Source organism: Schistocerca gregaria, chromosome X (genome assembly GCF_023897955.1).
Source record: "Schistocerca gregaria isolate iqSchGreg1 chromosome X, iqSchGreg1.2, whole genome shotgun sequence".
Taxonomy (NCBI): Eukaryota; Metazoa; Arthropoda; class Insecta; order Orthoptera; family Acrididae; genus Schistocerca; species Schistocerca gregaria.
In genome coordinates this window covers 705,413,569-705,435,850 of record NC_064931.1, presented here as the reverse complement: position 1 = coordinate 705,435,850, position 22,282 = coordinate 705,413,569, and the positions used below count along the sequence as shown (strand labels likewise).

General features: G+C 40.3%; 1 protein-coding gene across 2 annotated transcripts in view; it reads right to left on the bottom strand.

Annotated features, from left to right (window-relative positions):
- The window catches only part of LOC126299294 (uncharacterized), a 483,067-nt gene that overhangs the window by 1,846 nt on the left and 458,939 nt on the right, over positions 1 to 22,282 (bottom strand). For both annotated transcript variants that reach the window (XM_049991089.1, XM_049991090.1), the window contains exons 25-28: positions 7,318 to 7,468; positions 4,941 to 5,202; positions 4,325 to 4,446; positions 35 to 170 (exon numbers count right to left, since the gene is read on the bottom strand). In XM_049991089.1, the coding sequence (XP_049847046.1) occupies positions 35 to 170; positions 4,325 to 4,446; positions 4,941 to 5,202; positions 7,318 to 7,468 (671 nt within the window). The remainder of the gene's footprint in view (positions 1 to 34; positions 171 to 4,324; positions 4,447 to 4,940; positions 5,203 to 7,317; positions 7,469 to 22,282) is intronic.

The following is a 22,282-nucleotide window of genomic DNA, read 5'->3' as shown; positions in this document are numbered from 1 at the left end:
CAAATACATAATTACACTAGAAACAGAAACAAACCTTTGGCTCCTGTATTGAGATACTCATCTGCAGTTCCCTCATTCATGGTATTTTGTACTGTTGCACCTCTTGAAGTCTCTTTTTTGAATATTGTTGGCTTTGTAGGCTTTGGTATGATGTCCTCCCCAACAACAAGCTGGAAAAAGAATCTATATTAGTTTGGCTCCATTTTATAGGCTACATTACACTGGAAACTAAATTAAATTTATCTTCTCTGATGTAATCTTCATATATTTATGTTTCAATGACTTGGCATATAATGGTTAATTAAAAATAATATGTTTCTGCGTTAATCATATGCTATATTGTTTTCAATGTAAGATGCCTCACACTATTAATTGGTTTAAAAGAATGAGAACTATGTCCTTTACTGCATGGTAGTTTCACTGTCTCATACTACTTTGATAACTTTACTAATTTAGTTTCAATTAGCATTTAATGTTCATCAATCTGGTTCCCATGTTTGGTGGGCATGGGGAAACCAGATCTGGTCCAAGATCCTACAACTATGATTGTTGTCATTATCAACTCTGTCAGTGTTTGATTATTTAAATGTTCTGCAGATAATGTGAACTGTGTTTACTTAGTCCACAGTTTTTCTTCATGCAAATGTCAACATCCATATTTACTATAAAAGTGAATGTATGTAGGTACACAAATCACTTACTGTCAAGAAAGAGCTACTGGTAAGAGCTAACTAAGCTAACTATCTCTCAAAAGGGAGTGGCAAGGGTGGGGGGGGGGGGTGAAAAAGAAGTGTAGCTCACAATGTGCCAACTGCCAGACTATATTCACCCAGAATTTGTGAATGAGAGCACTTAGTGACTTGCAACCAAATTACACACAATTTTAAACCTTTCCAAAACTTTTTATCACTGATACACCCACAAAATGATGAAGGAAAAAGAAGTTTATTGCTTACTATATTTTTGCTGTTCAGGCAGAAAAACAGCTTCATCAGGCATGGCCTTTTAATTTATTACTGCGTTACTGCTAACTCCATTTGCAACACATTTTACAAACAGTATTCACATATATCACTGAATGTACTTGCAAAAATATATCATTGTATGACATATAGTTCAGGAGACATGATGTCATAAACACTGAGATGTGTGAAGAACTGTCACATCATGCATGATATTTTTATTTATTACTTCTTTGCTACCAAATCTGTTTGCAACACATTTCACAGTCAGTATCCACATATACCATTGGATGTACTTGCAAAATTATATCATTGTACAATGTAGTTCAGGAGATGTAACACCATAAACATTGAGCTATGTGGAACCGAAACTGCAAGGCGAACTGTGGTACAGATACAGGTGAAATGTTTGCACAAATATGTATGAAATATGTTAAATATATGTCAAATGTATGAGGCATGTGTGTACAGGGGCAAAGCCATGTGTAGAAAAGCTCCACCTAATCCCTTAGATTAATTTCAACCACGTTTGGTACACATAGTATTTACTAAATGGGAAGAAATACTGTCAGGGTAAGAACCAGCAACCTCCTATTGGTGTGGGGGTGATAACACGGAGAGAGAAGAGGTGGGAGTAGATTGACAGATGGAGAGGGGAGAGGAGTAGGTGGATACAGAGAGGGAGAAGGTGTAGATGGGGAAGAGGAAATGGACAAAGAGAGAGGGGGAGGGGGAAATGGTCAGATAGAAAGAGGAGAGGAGGATATGGACAAAGAACAGAAAGAGGGGGAGATGGAAAGAGACAGGGGAAAGGAGAAGATGAGCAGATAGATGGGAGAGGGAAGTGGACAGAGAGTGTGGGAAGAGCAAGTGGACAGAGAATGGCAAGAGGAGGAGATGGACAGTGAAAGGGTGAAGGCAGAGATGGACAGTGAGAGGGGGAAGGAGGAGACAGACAGAGAGAGGGGGGCGGAGATGAAGAGAGAGAAAGGGAAGCAGGAGATGGAAAGCGAGAGGGGAAGGAGAAGGTGGACAGAGAAAGTAAGAAGGAGGAGATGGACAGAGATAGGGGAGTGGAGGAGATCGGCAGAGAGACGATGTGAAGAGATCAGTGAGCAACTGTTTATTTATTGTTGGCAAAATGACTTGGCCCAAGCAGAATTCACAGTGGTCAGGATCTGTGGGGGAGACTGCACCACTCTCCATATTGTGCTTGTCTTTGCTGCCGTCTGTGTCAGCCTTGGTTCTGAACCATGTCAGGATGACCAATAAGTGGAATACCGGCACCAAATCTCCAAGTAGTAACCATTAGGTTCATTTGGAAGACCTTGTACAGAAATTCCATATTTTGTATGCTACATTTACAATAATGTCTGTGGGTAGCTGCACTTTGTAAAAGCCATGACCTGGGTACTGAGGAACAACAGAGGATGACATGTATTGGCCACTGTACATTGCATGGTGTCTGGCAATGGAATTCTAAAAAGAATACTGGCATGGGGTGAATATGAATCCTGTGCCTAGCATTACACATCGAAATAAAAGAAAGTGTGCACATTGAGGAAACATTAACAAAAAAATGCAACGTGAGGTAATCTGCATGGAAAATCCCTGGGACTGTGTTCTATGAATCTCCAACTGTCTTTCTGTTCCACAACTATGAATGGCCCCACATTACAGATTCCATTTACGTTAAAATTGCACAATTCTTGTGGGAGGTGTTCAAACTCATCATGCAGTTCTGATCTCATACCATCAGATTCATTTGTTAAGTCCATTGAATATAACACTGAGTGGGAGATACTTTCAGCCCACCACCAAGGCCACAGTGGATACATGTGAGCTGCTATGGTTCTATGCCCAGGTTATTTTGAAACTTGTGCCCTACTGGAAGGACTGTGCATAGAAACTATTTACAGAAGTTGAAAGATAGCCAAAAAGATGCAGAATGAAAGTCTCCTCCCATACAGTAAGTATCGCGAAATAATATCTGTATGTTACCTTTCAATCCACTCTGGTAAATGCATAGTTACATAGGGAATGGAAAACAACAACACAGTATTATTAATCTAGCAAATGATCTTCTTTAGTCTGCTACACAGTGTCAGTATATCATACAATGGATGCAGAAACATGTGCGCTATTTCTAGTGAAATTTTGTGCTGTTCACCATACAATATAACTCTCAATTCTGTCTGCTACACTGGGGATGGAACTCAACTCCACAGTTTCTGCTCTAAAATGTACCCTACATTCTTAATATTATTTAACTCTGCTGATCAATGGAGCAGTGGAATGTGTTCAGTTAGTATGCCTGATAAGAGCTAGTGACATACAATTTGGTTAGTGAAGATGGAATCTTTGTTAGAGAACAGCACACTGTTATATAGAATGTACATTATCTCTTCTAATGTTTTCCAGACTATATAGCAGGATCTTGGCTTCATTTGTGGCAAATAAGTATCTGGAGAGTGTTTTCCTGATGCAAATGATCAATTTGTGCAGGCTGTGTTGGACTGTGATTATAGAAATAGATTCTGCAGCAGGACGTTGAGTGAATTTTGACATCAAATGTATTTCATTAGTTCTATGATTATTTATGACAATCCTCAATGATTATTAGAGGCCCTTATAGCAGATGATTGTTTCTTGCTCCATATTCATTTTTCTTGCCATGTGTTGCATATGTTGACATTATCTTGGTCACTGTTATATGTGTTTAACTAACAGTTTTCAACCACTTACACTCCATTAACAGGCCTTAGTCAAAAGTAAGGAATTCTGCTATCTTTTTTCCCAGATGACAAAAACTGCAGTAGCTGGGTCAAAATGATTTATTAATCATGACTAGTTTTGTGACATAATAGTCACATCTTCAGATAACAAACTGTTGACCTTTCCATACATGAAATCCTTGAAACTCTATAAGAGTAAATAATAGCAGTCTCCTACAAAGTTTTCACAAATTGTGTATTGAAAGGTCAACAATTTGTTACCTGAGAATTTGACTATAATGTCACAAAAGTAGTCACATCATTTTGATGTGCTGTCATGTTTTTCATCATTTGAAATGTATAGTCACAACTGTGGTTGCCCATCATATCAAGTAATTCATCTACTATTTTACCACACTCGTATCTGTCCAACTGGAGAAAAAAAAAGTTATACACATGTCAGTGTACTGCAGACCATCTTCCTCCACTGTGATGACAGATAACAATCATAGTGCATAAATGATGCTATCTTATAAAACTGGGAATTTCCATTCTGTGATAATCATGTGCACGTTGACTGTTTCTGCCTTGCCCAAATGACAATTTTAATTAATTTGAATACTGTACCAAAATGAAATGTATATTTACCCTTAACTGTAATGGCAATGCACTGGGCAGCTCTGGCCCACTCTCTTTCTGAATACTTGCATTGGTTACATCACCTATGGCTGGAGTAACTGGACGTTCTTCACTGACTTCAGCATCATAATCTAAACAAAATATAAAATAGTTCAGAGACTGAATGAATAGCTGTAGAAAGAGTATCAACAATGTTATCTATAAATTAATGGAAATGTAGAAGAGTACTATGCTGAACTCTACGTAATAGTTAATGCTGCATTAACTTTTTAGTTTCATTATTTCTTTCATAGTTTATTTTAATTTCTGTCCCCTTCTTACCTATTTTCCTTCATTTACTCTAGTAAAGCATCCAGTTTTCATTTTTAAATGGGAGTCTTAAGTAGCCATTCCCTACCATCGGGTATGAACAAATGTTGTTTCTGATTTCAAGGGCATCATTTCTGTCTCTCCTTTCACTTCACAACACTGGATAATTTTAAAGTATTATCTATTTAACACAGTTATAACAGTTTTCTAACCACTTGATATGAATACAGAACAAACATTTCAGAATGAAATGAAATATGAAAAGAATACACATTAATTTTCCTCCCCAGCAATGAGAACCCATGTTATGATTTACCATTTATTGGTACAGGAACTGTTGTATCCAGTTCAAGGTCTTCATTAGGAGTAGTTTCAGTGATGGATTCATCACAGTAATTGGGATCAGTAGAGGTGTTCTCATTAGTTTCATTTAATGATATGCTCATATTTTTTCTTTCTTCTTCTTGGAATTTGCATTTTCCTTTAGCAACTGAATTTTTTCCTGAAGAATCAATACTTTGAGTCAAGTCTCGCCTCCTTCGCCTACCAAAGGATTGTACTCCATTGTTGCAACGAATCTGGGGAAAAAAACAAGGACAGTATGAATTTTGTGTATAAGTAGAAACATTTTCTAAATTTATCTACTCTTTAGATTTTAGCATTAACTACTTGTGGTATTACCATAAGCTAGGTCTAATTTATATACATTCATCATGCATTTGGCAAGAAAGTGTAAGAGCATCATGGGTATGCTATTGAAACTCCAGTGGCAGACACTACAAGAAAGGCATTATGTAGCACAGAGAGGTTTATTGTTAAATTCTGAGATTATATGTTGCAAAAAGAGTCAGGGAAGATACTACTTTCTCTGACAAGTATTTTGTGAAATGATGATAAAGATAAATTCAGTTGTTCTTCTTGCACACCATCTGTGAAGGGAGCAATGAGGGGGAAAGTCACAGTAATATTTTTGAAGTACCCTCCATCAAACATCATGCAGTGGCTTTTAAAGTTTGAAGTTTGGATGTGGATGTGAATATATTTTTATTTATTTTTTATTAAAGAATGTGGAGAACAGTTATGATTAATTTTTATTATTTTATATCTACAGGGTATCTGATGACCTCCTGAATGGGGTATTGCAGGCCGGCCACAGAAGCCGCTCCTGCCGGTCAAATGAGTCCTGTGGGGCCGCACTATACCCCCTTTTTCTGTGAGTTTTTGCCTGAAGGCCATACAGACATTGGTGCCTAGTCAGGCAGTGTCATTCGAGCAGTGAAACAGGCATCACGAGTGTAACAGTGATGTTTGCGAATGCAACAATGGGGAGAGTGAATTATTCAATTCCACAGTAAGAGTTTACTTATGATTTGTATGTGCATACAGAGTCTGCTTGAACTGTTTGGAGATTGTTTGCAAAGAAGTTGCCAGGTGTTTGAGTTCCAAGTCATGACACAGTTCATGAATTAGTCAATGTGTTTCATGAAATGGGAAGTATTCAGGACAAGAAGCATATACAACAATGTACAGTGTCCACAGAAGCTTGCCTTGATGACATTGCATATCGACTAGAAAATACCCCTAAAAAGTCTTTTAGATGTCTTTCACAGCAAACACAAATATCATGCACCTCTGTACAAAGAGGTGCTAAGCTGCTTGGGCTAAGGCCATATAAAGTATCAGCAGTACAAGAACTTTAACCTGGTGATCTTGTGCACAAGGTAAAGTTTTGTGAATGGGTTTTCAAACAAGTGCATGCTGGTAAAATGGATCTTTACCTCATTCTGTTTTCAGACAAGGCTTGGTTCCATTTACACGGGTATGTTAATTCCCAAAACTGTCAATATTGGAGTACAGATAGACCTGTTGTGCTTCATTAGGAACGTCTTCATGATCATAAAATAGGGGTGTGGTGCACAGTTGTTGGCGACAGAATAACAGGCCAATTTCATTTTTAAATGACACATTTACAAGTGAGAGATATGTGCACAGCATTTTGCGACCCTTTTTAATGAAATGAGTGAAAGAGGATGAAGTTTCACATTTTTTCAACAGCATTCGGCAAGGGCTCATATGATCAATGTTTCTTTGCATGCAATTCATGATGTGTTCGAAGAAAAATTGATCAGTAACAATATCTGGCCCACTAGAAGTCCTGATTTAACTCCGTTGTTTGGTGCACTGGAGGATGTAGTGTACACAACAAATACTCACACGATTGAAGAACTCAATGATAATATCTGTGAATCAAGTAATTCAATATCTCAGAGAGAATTACATTATGTAATTAATAATTTCTTGAGTAGATGTCAGAAATGTGTGGAAAATAATAACAGGCATTTCCAGCATCTGCTTGTGTGACATGGGTGAGTACAAAATTTATTTGCTTTTATTTTAAATGTAGTCATGTTGTACCACAACAATAGACTGGCAACATGGCATCTGATCACTAGGCAATGGAGTGCTTGTGCCTGGCATCTACTGCATTGCACAGGCAGTCATCAGTTAAATGGAACACAACCAAGTATGGAAATGAATAGTATGGTATTGTAATTTACATCTATGAAAGTCATATTTGAGTATATCTTCTTTCAAGCAACAAAATTGCATGGTACTTAAAAGCTCTATGACAACATTGTTCTCTTTTCAAAATTTGTGTAAACAATTTGCATCAAAATTTAACATTATCTTACAGGTTCACAAACATCCTGGCAAAATTGCACTGTTGCAACAAAATTCACAGTTGCTGTTGATGGAAAACGGAATGCTTTGAAGTCTGCAAACAAATCTCTTGTTCCTCTTTCTGCCTGCAATGCTGGGAATATATTGTGGTCACGTGGACATCTGTAATAAAGAAAAGTATTGTTTTAGAATTTATTATCTTGATGAAATATTTTTATTGTTGGAATTTTAATTAGCTTCCATTTTAGAAGCCCTCTGTGATGATTATTACAAAAAGTATGTATACATACAGGATTTTTATAAAAAGTATGGATTTATTTATTTCTGACAAGACTACATTGCAGTGCCGTTGTTACAACTGTTTTCGATGAAAATGGAAGTCATCTTGAAAACTTACCTGACATCATTCATTTATGAGCTTTCATGTGGCTCATATCATCATTTTAGTGCATCCCTGTGTATAGTCTTGCTTGAAGCGTAAAATGCAATGTTCTGTAGAAACAGGAGTAGGCCACGAAATTACGTTTGAGACTTGGAAGACTGGTTAAAAAGCTATTAGCCATGATCCACCATGTGTCTGGGACTGCAAGCCTATCAAAAGCTGCTGTCCTTGGATTGTACAAGTGATTCAAAATGGTTGAGAGAGTGTAGAAGATGTCTGTTCGTAGGCAGAAACGAAAGCAATATACAATGTGTGCATGATGTGGCAAATTCAAACTGATGATTAAGTTTTCGAATGATTCTAGGCCACAAGAATTGATCTATGACTGAAAAATTGAAGGTAGAGGTCAATTGAGAGAGAGCAGGCATTGCCACAAATTAGAAGCCGCATTATGACACTGCACTAAGCCACATCTGCTTTATGCTCAATGGCTATCTAGCCTGGTAAGGTACTGCAATGTGCTTCCTACAGTCCAAATGTGATCCTGATGGATTTTTTCCTGTTCCTCTGAGTGATGACAGCCCTCAAAGTATAGTGCCATGACACCATAGTAGAGCTCAAAGATGGAGGTTCTGGAAAAGTACTTCCAAAGTCCCTTCCAAATGTGGTAAACTCATTGGCAAAGGGTCCAGTTTTCAAGCATTTTAATTGTTTGTTGTTATATCTTCAATACATTTTTCCTTGATTTGGACTTATTACTTTAGAAGCATGATACTGCTATTGTTCTCTGAATACCATTTCCATTCAGTCTTCGCACAATACAATGAAGGCAGAAATTAATTTTTATTTGTTTCATCACTAATGTAGTTATAATTATGAAAAGAATTATTTCCCAATGAAAAATGCTCATTTCTATGGCATTACTAAGCGAAAGATAACTTTTTAAAATGTAGAATGATATTCATCTCTTCATATAATGTTGTCGCCACTTGCAATTGAATTATCTGTACTGATCATCTCCAGTCGATTCCACTGCTTATAATCTTGATACCTTAAACATAAGTACGGGACTGGGACCTAATTCTGGACAGTGATTAGACATCACAGTCAGACTCAAAGATTCATCTTGCCACTACTTCTTTCTTTCACACACAATCTCCTCCCAGTCTCAAAGAAGTAGTCTCTCTGGAAGAAAAATTGCTTAATTGTGGCTACAGATTCACAATTGGTACCATATGCTTTCTGCCCTACTATGTGTAGGTGGAATAAAGCTTATGATACTCACATTGGTGGTAATACAGATACTCTGAAAAGGCCAAACAGTACTAACTGACTGCAATGTTATCCTCAGCCAACAGGCATCACTGGATGCAGATATGGTAGGGGCACATGGTCAGCACACCCATCTCTCAGCCATTGTGATTTTTCGTTACCAGGGCTGCTACTTGTCAATTAAGCAGCTCCTCAACTCACCTCACAACCCCTGAGTGCATTATGCTTGTCAACAGCATTCACCAGACCTGGACACTCACCCAACCAAATGTTAACCAAGCCCAACAGCACTTAACTTCAATGATGTGATAGGAAATGTTGTTACCATTGGCAGTAATGCAGAGATTGGTGGAACAAATGGGTGGTTCCTGAGTTTGATGATGGCAGAGTTCAAAAAGTGAATAGCTAGCCAAAAAAAGTCTAGAGTGAGAATGGTCCAGCAAAATCAACATGCACTCACTGCCAGGGCTAATCAGGGCATGACCCAAGAGTTGAAACATTGTGTTGAGGCTAACTGATTGTGGAAGGAGGCCTGGCAGCTCTGGATAATGTGTTTTATTACAACTTCTGTATCAAGCCAGTACAGGTGATATCACTCTGTGACCTTGATTGTGCACATTTCCCAATGTGCAGTGTGGAGAAGCTTCAGTATCAGAAAGTGGAGAGTGGGAGAACTATCACCTGGCATTCAGAATCATCCATAGCTAACTATATGGGCAATATGACACCATCAGTGTGCCATAATGAAAAATAAGTGTGTCATGCTGAGTCAGTGCCCTTAGGCAGGTGTACTGGCCTACCCCACCTTAGCATAGTAGCAGATGACACTTGTTTATTTGCTACTTTACACACTATGATCAGGAATTCATTGAGGGTGTGTTGTGATTTGTACATGTACACATTAATAAGAGACACGGCCATATCTATGTCCAACTGTAAATCTGCTGTTGCACCATTAACTTCTAGCTGCAACATAAGGTTTTGCATTCCATCTGCTGGTGCTATTGCCACTGGCAAGGCTGCATGCAGCATGCTGTTGATGTTATTATTGACAACACATACCAGCAAAGGCAGACACCAGCCAAGGCATACACTTGCTAAATGCCCCAGTTTGTGGCATGCGAAACAAGTGATGCCTTGGAAAGAGGTGACAATCTAGATATGATCTGATGGTAGAAGCTTTTCTGGTTCAAAGTAGGAGAATGGGATCACTCTTATTGCAAAACTGCAATTGTTTCCATGGCAAAGTGCCAGATACTATCACTTGATGTTTATACAAAGTGGTACAAACACATTAGGATACATTGTAACATTATAAATTCAATATATTGATGTAATTATAATAACTGGAAGATAACTGCAATGAAATATAACACAAATACAATGAAACATAGCTAATAAATGAAAATATGTGCAAGAAATATTAAAACTTGTACTTAAAAAATTCGTACACAGAAACCGATTGTAATTATTGTAGCTAAATGTACAGATACAGGACTCATGTTAACATCAAAATCAAACATGTATTTAAAAAGTTATTAAGATTTCTAAATCAAACATTATTATGGAAAAATATTTCATGTAATCTGCCAATGATAACTGTAATATTTTGGGATGTTAATTATTCTGGCAAGATTATAACAAATTGTAAACCTAAATTTTATAATTTGTTTTAGAAAAATAATCAACTTTTAATTACAAATTTAAAAATTACTGCTTGAAACAATAAATGTTTTCATGTCTTGATTGTTAAAACATACATGTACGGACCAGCAGCAACAACTGTGGTGTAGCTAGTATTGTCTCAGATTTTGTAGGGTCAAAGTTAGATCATTTTTATGGCACAAATAAATAAGTTATTAAGCATATTTCTATTTCAGTCACATCATTTACTAGATTTGATTAACCTGACATATTGATCCTGGTGTTACAAGGAGCCCAAGTTATCTCTCATGTGGAGATAAATTGCAGTAACTAATATACACTTCAGTTATGAACTTTGAGAAACATTAAATTGAGTATCCAGTTTCATAACCACAAATGGTGGTTACATTTTAAGTTGGTGGATTGAGATGGGATGGTTTGATTATCATCAGGAAAGTCTTGTTAATTATTCCAGATACCAACACATCACAAAAATTAAATTAAATTTAAAAAAAAAAGCTGAAAACTGAAGATATGGAGCAAAAGTAAAAGAGGACGGATGGACAAGGAAGGTGAGGAGCTGAATAATTGTAAATAATTATGTGGGATATCATTTTTTGAAGACACTGAAAAAGATAAGTACTTAAAATTTTTTTCTTTAAAAAAAAAAGCAAAAAAAAACCTTTTTCTTTAGGACTGTAAAGTTTTTTTATAATAATTAGAAATAAGTAGTTTCAAATGACAATATGGAACTTGATGACAACCTAAGTGAAGCAGAAATAATTTGGAAAAAAACAACAAACTACATCAGAATTGTGAAGAAGAAATAGTAAGTGAAAATCCTAACAGTGTTTGGAGGCCATTTAGGGGTTTTGATCAGATGGAACTTTGAGACAAAATGTTAATCTTTTGAAACAAATGATGACACTTATGCAGGAACAGTTTAAGAAGCAAGATACAATTTTTGAATAAATAAGTAAAGCAGTAATTAGGTTGCAGGGCAAAGAATTTTATGATAGAATCGGAACACAAACAAGCCAATGCATGGATATGTTCTGTAGAAAATAATGTGAATATAAAATTAGACACTAATATTAAAAACATTTGCACTGTTGTACCAATGCTCCACCCAAAAGTTATGTAAACATTAATGAAAACAGAAGTAAAATGATTGAAATGAAGTGGAAGTATCTGAAAATAAAAGTAAAAAGAAAATTTCCAAGTAAACATGAAGTAGTTGTGAATGTGCATATAAACCACTTTTGGACAGAAGACACTGTGGGACTTGTAGGGTTAACTCTCACTGCAAACTACAGTTTCATTTCAAATGTAAGTTGTAACAAAAGTGAATATCTGCTTAAGAGAGTGATAAAACTACTAATGACATCAAGGGAATCGAGAAGTCTTGTGGGTCTGTCTGAAGCAAAACTATGTAGTAGCTATGTATTGAATAGTAATACAAAGAAATGCCTTAAGTCAGAAACATATTCCAAGCATATTTTATATTTTTCAATGTGTGTATGTGATGTCAAGTTAAAACAAGTGCTTTCAAAGGAATTCATGTTCAATGCAGAAGCATATGATTTCAAAAATAATTACAATTTTTTTTCACCATAGATTTAAAGACTCCATGGAAATATACCTTCAGTTGTATATGATGTGCTGGCAAGCACAGAGCACTGAAATGATGTGGCTTGTACTTCAAAAAATTTTGATTTCCAGGACCACACCCATGGTCTAACTATCCTGAGGTACTTTCAGATTATTTTCTACATCCATGCTATCCTTCTGCAGTTGGTGTTAGGTGTACATAAACTAGAGTATTTCAAATGTATTTACACAGTAGTAATAATGTGAAGTTTATTTATTATTTGTTGGAAAGTCATGAGTGTTTCTGAAATTAAGTCTGAATTCAATTGGTTAAGACAGAGAAATTTTGAAACACAATTACACTAAAGGTATTTTCCATTGTTATGAATAAAGATACTTTTAGATTTATGCTTCTATTGTGAAGAGGTTGTCTTGTTGTCTAAGAAGGTACATTTTGGGTGCCTTTGAGGAGAAACATTTTTTACTCTTGCTATACTTTCAATTATCGTACTACTTGGTTTCATAGAAGTTGCATAATTGGAAATTTTGGAAATACTCAGGGAACAGTTGTACTGTACAGGAAACGGTGAAGAAGGGAAGGCAGGCTTGTTAAATACTATTATCAGTTTAAAGATCTATGGTCAGCAATTGATAAAACTATTATAGTGAGAGCATTGATAAACATTTGTTATGAGAAATGAGTACTAAGCTGAAATTTTCAAACTTAAGGAACACGTATCTATTCCCTAAGGTATATTTTACTGTGAGTGATGATTAGAATGAGGAGATTATTTGTCAAATCACATACATAATCTCTGAGAGCTAAAACAGTTGAGAATTATGTTTTATATGGTTAACTTTATGTGTAAACTGGAATAATATTTGAAATAATTTTATTAAAGAAAATTTGTTGTTTTTGTACACTGTGAAAATACGTTACTATCTTGTTGGATTGCAATTTATATAAGAATTTATTTATGGTGAATGAAGAAGGACTGAAAAGTCACACATAACACAAAGTAAGAACAAGTATTTCAGGCCTTCCTGACTGCTATTACCTCAATGCAAATTATGATTTACTTACTTTACAAAAATAATTCACTGTATTATCACAAGACTAAACAAATACTCTTATTACTACTTATTGTCAAACTGACAATGTGAAATGAAAAATATCAATCTTGAAATGAAATAGATGACTCTACAAATGAATAATTAACATATCATGTATCACACACTATGTGAAATTTGTTCTGTTATTAGTTATTGCACACCCTCACTAATTCCAAAAGTAAACAATTGTAAGACTTGTGAAGCACATTAAACTTGGATAGAACAGTTTTAGGAACAGACTTAACTTGTAATCTAATTTAAATGTACACATGTTTAACCACATATCTGAAATGATTTATATCTTAACTGTTGATGATAAATTTAGTGTAATGCTACAAGAAGACCATTTTTGAATAAGTTTTGGAACGAACAAACAATTGAAGTTATACACTGACACATATATAATATGAAATAACACTTTTCAATAATATTTATAAGAATGAAATTGGTTATACTTTAGCAAGAGTAACTGCAACTCATACCTTTCCTGATGAAAAAAAAAAGATTATTTTACCAGTAGGTGACGATACTTTCAATGGCAACTGAACATTTCGTTATAGCTTTTGGTGGTCAAAGTGATTGACTCCAATTTTCTTATTTCTATTTTTATAGTGTTCACTTCTTTTCATTTCCAATGATGTAGTTTTCAAAACATTTAATGCATGTAAACAATGGCTGTGTAAACTAGATAATGTTATTTTTGACAATCTATTTAGATCAAAATTTGGCCAAATGATTTATTTTGTCACTTTTAAGCTTACATCTGAACAGGGTTCCACAGAATGAGTCACAGAGGTCAATTTTCTGGAGTTGAGGACAGTGATTGTGATCCAGATTCCATCCCAGACATAGGTAAGGAAAAGCTAAACTTTCCACCACATAGTATGTGTTACGTCTGCCACAGACGGCCCCTGCCAGGCAGACTACACTCAAGACACCCCTGTGTACCATATAACACACACAAGCACTTGCAGGTGCAACCAAGAGGAAAACAATTCTTCAAAACAAACAGAACTTGATAGAGACTAATGCGAACCTTATTCTGCAGAGGTTGCCTCGCAGATACAGGGAAAGTTGAGTACTCCGCTGACCTCTGCTGGCTTTATAAGGCCAGCGAAGCAGCAGTACAGCCAGTTCCTCACTGAGCTAGGACCAGCTCCGACGGACCTCACCGACTCTCTTGATGAATGGTCATCTACAATTTATTTCTTTTTGTGTGTTTATAGTGATTGTTCGAGAAGTGTAGTTTAGTTTCAATAAACGACATTAAACTGAGTGTTTTACAATACAGAGTATTCACCAATGGTGATGAGTACAGTGGAACGAACCAACAAACATCATGCTTACACCAGCAGAACCTACGGAATGGCAACAATTCTTTCAAGGACTTCTGCAGCAGTTTTTGGAAACTCAGACACAACTGATCACCGAAATCTGAAGCCTCCACCACCCCGCGACGCCACCACCATTCCAAGCATTCAACCATGAAGTTGAAGAATGGGAAACTTACGAATGACGTATCCAGCAACACTTCATGATACATCAAGTCACCCAAGAAGACAGGCAGTGTGCTTTTTTCTTGTCATGGAACCAATCGAAGATGTACGTCCTGCTCACAAAACTACAGCCACTGCACCCAACTCCCTCACCTTCACTGTCATCTGTGTGGTGTTAAATTCCTACTACAAACGCCGATATCATGTATTTGCAGCCCGCGTCGAGTTCTACCAATGCCGGAAGAAACCCGAGCAGACCTATCGCCAGTGGGTCGCCGAGCTGAAATGTCTCAGCAGGAAATGTAAGTTTCACACACATCTTTCAAAGGAATCATACGCTGATGACATGGTGCATGACCACTTGATACAGGCAGCGCCAGATGTTGCTTTCCGCCACGACGCCCTCAAGTTAGAAGACCCGACCCTCGAGCAGGTCATAGAACTAGCCTATAAATTCGAAATTTCTACAGCTGCCGATCATCAACTGGAATCCTGGGCAGATGTAGCAGCAATCCGTGTTGATGCCACAATGGACACCAAACATGTCACAGCAATCCAGGGCTCACTGTCACACTCCTACCTCCACTGCAGTCTGAGACTGCCTCCACAACAAGACGCCGAGTCGCTCCGTCCCGGCCGGAGCCAGAAGCCACTGCAGCAACAACACAACCAGCAACGTCATTGTGGGGATTGTCTCTGCCTGCCCTCCTACCCCACCTGCTAATCAACACATGATAGAGAATATTGCCCAGACCGCTGGGCGCAATGCTCACACTGCGGCAGGAAAGGCCATTTAGCGTCTGTTTGTCGCGCAAAAACCACCACCACCTCCAGCAACTGTCAGCCCAGGCCATATCCAGATGGCTTGAACAACACCCCAATGGACATCAACCAGGTAAACAACTCCTCAACATCAAAAATTTTTGTAGATTTCACTATCAACGACAAACCTCTGCATCTGCAAGTGGACACAGGCGCAGCAGTTTCTTGATTAATTACACTTCATATGCCAACATTGGTACACACCCCTCTCTCCAGCCCCTAAGCACCTACTGGCGTACAATAAGCAAGAGATAGTTCTCCTAGGACAATTCACGGCTCAAGTCAAGTACAAATCGGTTCACCGTCCAGTCACGTTTCTGGTTGTAAACAATTCCTGTACAGCAGACTTATTCAGACTGGACGCCTTCCGCTTATTCGGATTTCCCATTGTGGATGATGTTCACCTAGTATCTCAGCACGTTCCTTTTCCTGATGTTGATGCACTCTGTAATGAATTCCAGGGCCTGTTTTCACCGGGCATAGGCTGCGCGAAGGATTTTGAGGCCTCGCTCCAACTCCGTCCCTCCGCCCAGCTCCGCTACTTCCGGGCACACCAGGTACCAGTGGCACTACAACAGCTGCTCAAAAAAGAACTCCAACATCTTCAAGATGTAGGGGTTCTCCAGCCCGTGCAGTTCAGCTTGTGGTCCATGCCTTTAGTCATTGTGCAGAAGCCAGGCCACAGCCTTCGCCTCTCTGGTGACTTTCAGTCTACAGTCACCCCACAGCTTCTCGTTGACGACTATTCCCTTCCACAACTGGAAGATCTTTTTCGCAAATTGGCATGGCGCTCCTACTTTACCAAAATTGACCTAGCAGAAGCGTATCTCCAAATTCCACTTGATCTTTCCTCACGACAATACACTGTTATAAATACTCCTTTCAGCCTCATCCAACTAAACCGACTCATGTTCGGTTTAGCCAGTGCTCCTGCAATCTTTCAAAGATACCTTGAACAACTTCTCACTGATATCCTGGGCTGTATAAATTACGTAGACGACAGTCATCATGGGATCCTCCTCCGAAGAGCACATAGCCAACCTCCACCTCCTCTTCCTCCGCCTTCGAACTGCAAGTCTGAAATGTAATATTTCTAAATGTTCATTTTTCCAACAATCTATTTCCTATCTTGGTCACATCATTTCCCAGAATGGAATTTCTCCATCTTTCTCTTATATCGACGCCATTAACAACCTGCCCCATCCCCGGGACCTTCATCAGTTGAAATCCTTCTTGGGCAAAATTTCATATTACAGGAAATCCGTTTCTTCTGCAGCTCAAGTGGCAGCACCCCTGTACCACCTCTGCCACAAAAACTTCCCATTATGTTGGACTCCAGTCTGCGAGACTGCCTTCCATTCCCTTAAACAGCAGCTCCAATTCGCTGCATGTCTCATGCCTTATGATCCAAATCTTCCTTTGATACTTGCTACAGATGCCTCTGAGTATGGCGTGGGAGCCATACTGTCTCACAAATTGCCAGATGGCACAGAGCGCCCCATAGCACACATCTCAAAAGCTCTTTCCACAGCACAAATCAAATATTCCCAAATTGAGAAAGAAGAACTTGCCATGGTTTTAGCCTGTTCCAAGTTATATCCCTTTCTCTATGGCAAGTCCTTTCACATTATTACTGACCACAAACTGCTCCTCTACCTTCTGCGCGATTACCACCCAAAACATCCCTACGTCTCCAGCGTTGGGCGTTGTTCCTATCCCAATTTCGCTACACCTTGCATTTTTGTACCACCTCCCAGCATGCCAACGCGGACGCCTTGTCGCGTCTACCACAAGGTCCAGACCCTGCTTTTGACCAGTTGGACCTCCTTGTTTTTCAAATTGATGATGACGTCCAAGAGGCCCTGAAGGGATTTCCCGTTACAGCTGTCAAAGTAGCTGCAGCCACCACAGAAGATTCCCTCCTCCGAGTCGTCCGACACCGCATTCTGCATGGTTGGCCATCCTCGCCGCCTCCTCAGAATCAACACCACCTCCGGTTGTACTATTCCATCCAACACTAGCTTTCAGTGGTGGATGGAGTCCTCCTTCACTTAGATTCAGCAGAACTGAGGGTCATCGTTCCAAGATCCCTGCAGCCCACGATCCTCCACATTCTTCACCAAGGGCATTGGGGGATCGTTTGCACCAAATCTCTCGTAAGAAGGCATGTTTTTTGGATTGGCCTCACGTTTGACATCACAGAGATGGTGCAGTGCTGTACCATCTGTGCCCAACAATTGCCCCGTCCCCGCCAAATATTCCTTCTCTGGCCTATGCCGAACGGTCCCTGGGAACGCATCCACCTTGACTTTGCGGGACCATTTCTGGACCACCAATGGCTCCTAGTCACGGATGCATTTTCCCATTTCCCATACATTGTTCGGTGTTCAGCAGTCACCACGCACATTACCTTATCAGCCCTAGAAAAATATTTTACTTGGAAGGATTACCAAAAGCCATAGTCACGGACAATGGACCAGCATCTTCTCACCCTGCCCTTCCATCCCTAATCCAATGGGGAAGTGGAACGCCTGGTCAGAACTTTTAAGACACAGATGCTCAAATATACCAAGGACCACTCCATTGAAGATGCTCTGATGCTCTTCCTCAGTTCCTATCGAGCCACTCCAATAGGGGACAAAAGCCCAGTGGAAGCACTCCATGGCCGCCAGTCCAGGACCCTCCTGCATCTTCTCTTGCCCTCTCCAAGAATTCATATTCCTTCTGGACAGTTCCGGTTCTTTCCTGTCTCCTTAATCTGGACCCGAGGTTTTGGCACTAAAGCAGGTTGGTTGCCCACCGTCATCCAGCGTTCCCAGGGTCGCCACCTTTTTGATGTCATCTTGGATGGCCCCATAGTCTGTCGGCATTGAAATCAATTGCGTCCTAGCTACTCTGTGACATCTGCACCGCACCCTACGACACGGACCTCCGCCACCTCTACAACCCATTCCGGACCACCTACACAGACCCCTTCACTAATGCCATCTAATTGTTGCATGGGTGACGTTTCAGGGCACCAGCTGCCACCACCAGCACCACACCACCAACACAGCAGCTGCAGCCGATGGACAATCTGCCTGGCCACTCTCCAACAGCCAATGGCCACTGATGAAGATGACCCGATGCCACTTGTCCCACCCATGTCGCCATCACAACCAGTACGCAGGTCAGCCCGCATCGCTGGACATACAGCACCATATTCTCAAAGAGGCAGCCTCCACACACTCCTCCAAGGAGCCGCAGCTGCAGATCTCCACGACGTAGCAGCTATCGATCTTTCGTGCAGCTCCCCCCCTGGAAGGGAGGTATGTTACGTCTGCCACAGATGGCCCCTTCCAGGCAGACTACACTCAAGACACCCCTGTGTATCATACACTCCTGTAAATGGAAAAAAGAACACATTGACACCGGTGTGTCAGGCCCACCATACTTGCTCCGGACACTGCGAGAGGGCTGTACAAGCAATTATCACACGCACGGCACAGCGGACACACCAGGAACCGTGGTGTTGGCCGTCGAATGGCGCTAGCTGCGCATCATTTGTGCACCACCGCCGTCAGTGTCAGCCAGTTTGCCGTGGCATACGGAGCTCCATCGCAGTCTTTAACACTGGTAGCATGCCGTGACAGCGTGGAATTGAACCGTATGTGCAGTTGACAGACTTTGAGCGAGGGCATATAGTGGGCATGCGGGAGGCTGGGTGGACGTACCGCCGAATTGCTCAACACGTGGGATGTGAGGTCTCCACAGTACCTCGATGTTGTCGCCAGTGGTCGGCGGAAGGTGCACGTGCCCGTCGACCTGGGATCGGACCGCAGCGATGCACGCCAAGACCGTAGGATCCTACGCAGTGCCGTAGGGGACCGCACCGCCACTTCCCAGCAAATTAGGGACACTGTCGCTCCTGGGGTATCGGCGAGGACCATTCGCAACCGTCTCCATGAAGCTGGGCTACGGTCCCGCACACCGTTAGTCCGTCTTCCGCTCACGCCCCAACATCGTGCAGCCCGCCTCCAGTGGTGTCGCGACAGGCGTGAATGGAGGGACGAATGGAGACGTGTCGTCTTCAGCGATGAGAGTCGCTTCTGCCTTGGTGCCAATGATGGTCGTATGCGTGTTTGGCGCCGTGCAGGTGAGCGCCACAATCAGGACTGCATACGACTGCGGCACACACGGCCAACACCCGGCAGCATGGTGTGGGGAGCGATCTCCTACACTGGCCGTACACCTCTGGTGATCGTTGAGGGGACACTGAATAGTGCACGGTACATCCAAACCGTCATCGAACCCATCGTTCTACCATTCCTAGACCAGCAAGGGAACTTGCTGTCCCAACATGACAATGCACGTCTGCATGTACCCCGTGCCACCCAACGTGCTCTAGAAGGTGTAAGTCAACTACCGTGGCCAGCAAGATCTCCGGATCTGTCCCCCATTGAGCATGTTTGGGACTGGATGAAGCCTCGTCTCACGCGTTCTGCACGTCCAGCATGAACGCTGGTCCAACTGAGGTGCCAGGTGGAAATGGCATGGCAAGCCGTTCCACAGGACTACATCCAGCATCTCTACGATCGTCTCCATGGGAGAATAGCAGCCTGCATTGCTGCGAAAGGTGGATATACACTGTACTAGTGCCGACATTGTGCATGCTCTGTTGCCTGCGTCTATGTGCCTATGGTTCTGTCAGTGTGATCATGTGGTGTATCTGACCCCAGGAATGTGTCAATAAAGTTTCCCCTTCCTGGGACAATGAATTCACGGTGTTCTTATTTCAATTTCCAGTAGTGTATAACATACACAAGCACTTGCATGCACAACCAAGTGGAAAACAATTCTTCGAAACAAACGGAACTTGCTAGAGACTAATGTGAACCTTTTTCTGCAGAGGTCGCCTCACAGGTACAGGGAAAGTTGGGTTTCTGCGCTGGCCTCTGCCGGCTTTATAAGGCCAGCGCAGCAGCAATACAGGCAGTTCCTCGCCAAGCTAGGACCAGCTCCGATGGACCTCACTGATGCTCTTGACGAATGGTCGTCTACAATTTATTTGTTTTTGTGTGTTTATAGTGGTTGTTCGAGAAGTGTAGTTTACTTTCAATAAACGAAATTATACTGAGTGTTCTACAATACTGAGTATTCACCAGTATGCACTTATTTGGGAGCCCAACTTTGTCAAGTTCAATCTATTATGTGCATTACACAACATCAAGAAAATATAAAAAAGCTGTTTGGCTCAACATGTCACTAATAGGTGGGTGACTATCATATCACTACAGTGCAAGTGCAAGCACATGCTAATGGAGACATAAAACGTTGATTACTACTTTGGATATGATATGGGAGCAATCATGATCATGGAGATTAGTAGAGCTCATGATGTAAAATAGCATGACCGATTTCCCTGGTATGACCTAATGTCATCTGCATATGCCACCAAATGGAACTTTTATTTTTGTAACTTTATTTTAGCTATCTAATTATAAATAGCCACTAATTCTTTAATAGTGCAGATACAATGTGTATATGGTGTGGACGGGTGGAGTATATGGCATCAAAGGGGTACACTGTAATTACTGCAAGCAGATGCAAACTAACAAGAAGGATTTGTGAGCCCAGTTTCATTTATTACAGAGCTACATGAAGTGCCTGTGCCACAAATTTTCAATGAACAATGCAACAATGCCCTATATTGTCTTGAGCGAATAATTGTAGTAATTGCACAAAGTGATTAGCAGTAACTGTTAATGAACAGTAATAGAAGTTGAAGTTAAAAAAACCAATGAGTCAGCAAAATCATGCCATGAACTTTGCCTTTCTTTTACAATCAAAAAACCTACATTTCACGGATTTCATTTATTCTTTAGTGTAGATGCCTTTCCCGCACAACAGTGAGCTTTAGATCATGAGGCAATGAAGCTGCAGCTGCAGATTGCCGTTGGTTTTGCTGCAGATCGAGCCGAAATTACTGCTGTTGCTACTGGAATTTCTGTTGTTCATGTTGCTGATGTAGCTCCTGGTGGACTTCCCACTGTTTTTCTTGCTGTTGCTGCAGTTGTTGTTGCTGTCGCAGTTGCTGCTGCCACAGCTTTAGAAACTCTGGGATCCATGCTTCATTGGAATAGTTGTATGGTGAGAAAGTCCTCGTCACCACTTTTCTATCCTACTTTAAATAGGTGGAACACAGATTATGATCACTCACTTTGGCAGTAATGCAGAGACTGGGGGAACAAACAGGTGGTTTCTGAGGTCAATGACAGTGGAGTTCACAAAGTGAACAGCCAGCAGAAAACAAAGTCCAGAACATAGCAAAATCATCATAAGCATAGCCAAACAGTCCACGGAGCAATCAAAATTTTTAAAATAACAAACAGGTGAGATCAGTTCTCTACAATATATGAGGAGTGTTGAAGGCTTCACAGAATAGCATGAGGTTACAATATTTACGGGTACTCCGGCATCAGTGAAATGCCCCACTTGACCTTTTGCATCTGTAGCTGTGCTCCCCATGGAAATTTGAGTATCTCTGACATGTCCTGCATATCGATACTTGGGGCTCGATGGGAATTATGAATCACTGTCAGATAATAAAAACTGTTTTACATTACATTTGAATACTTGGACTCTTAGTTTCAGTTTTTTAAACATATCTTTATAATT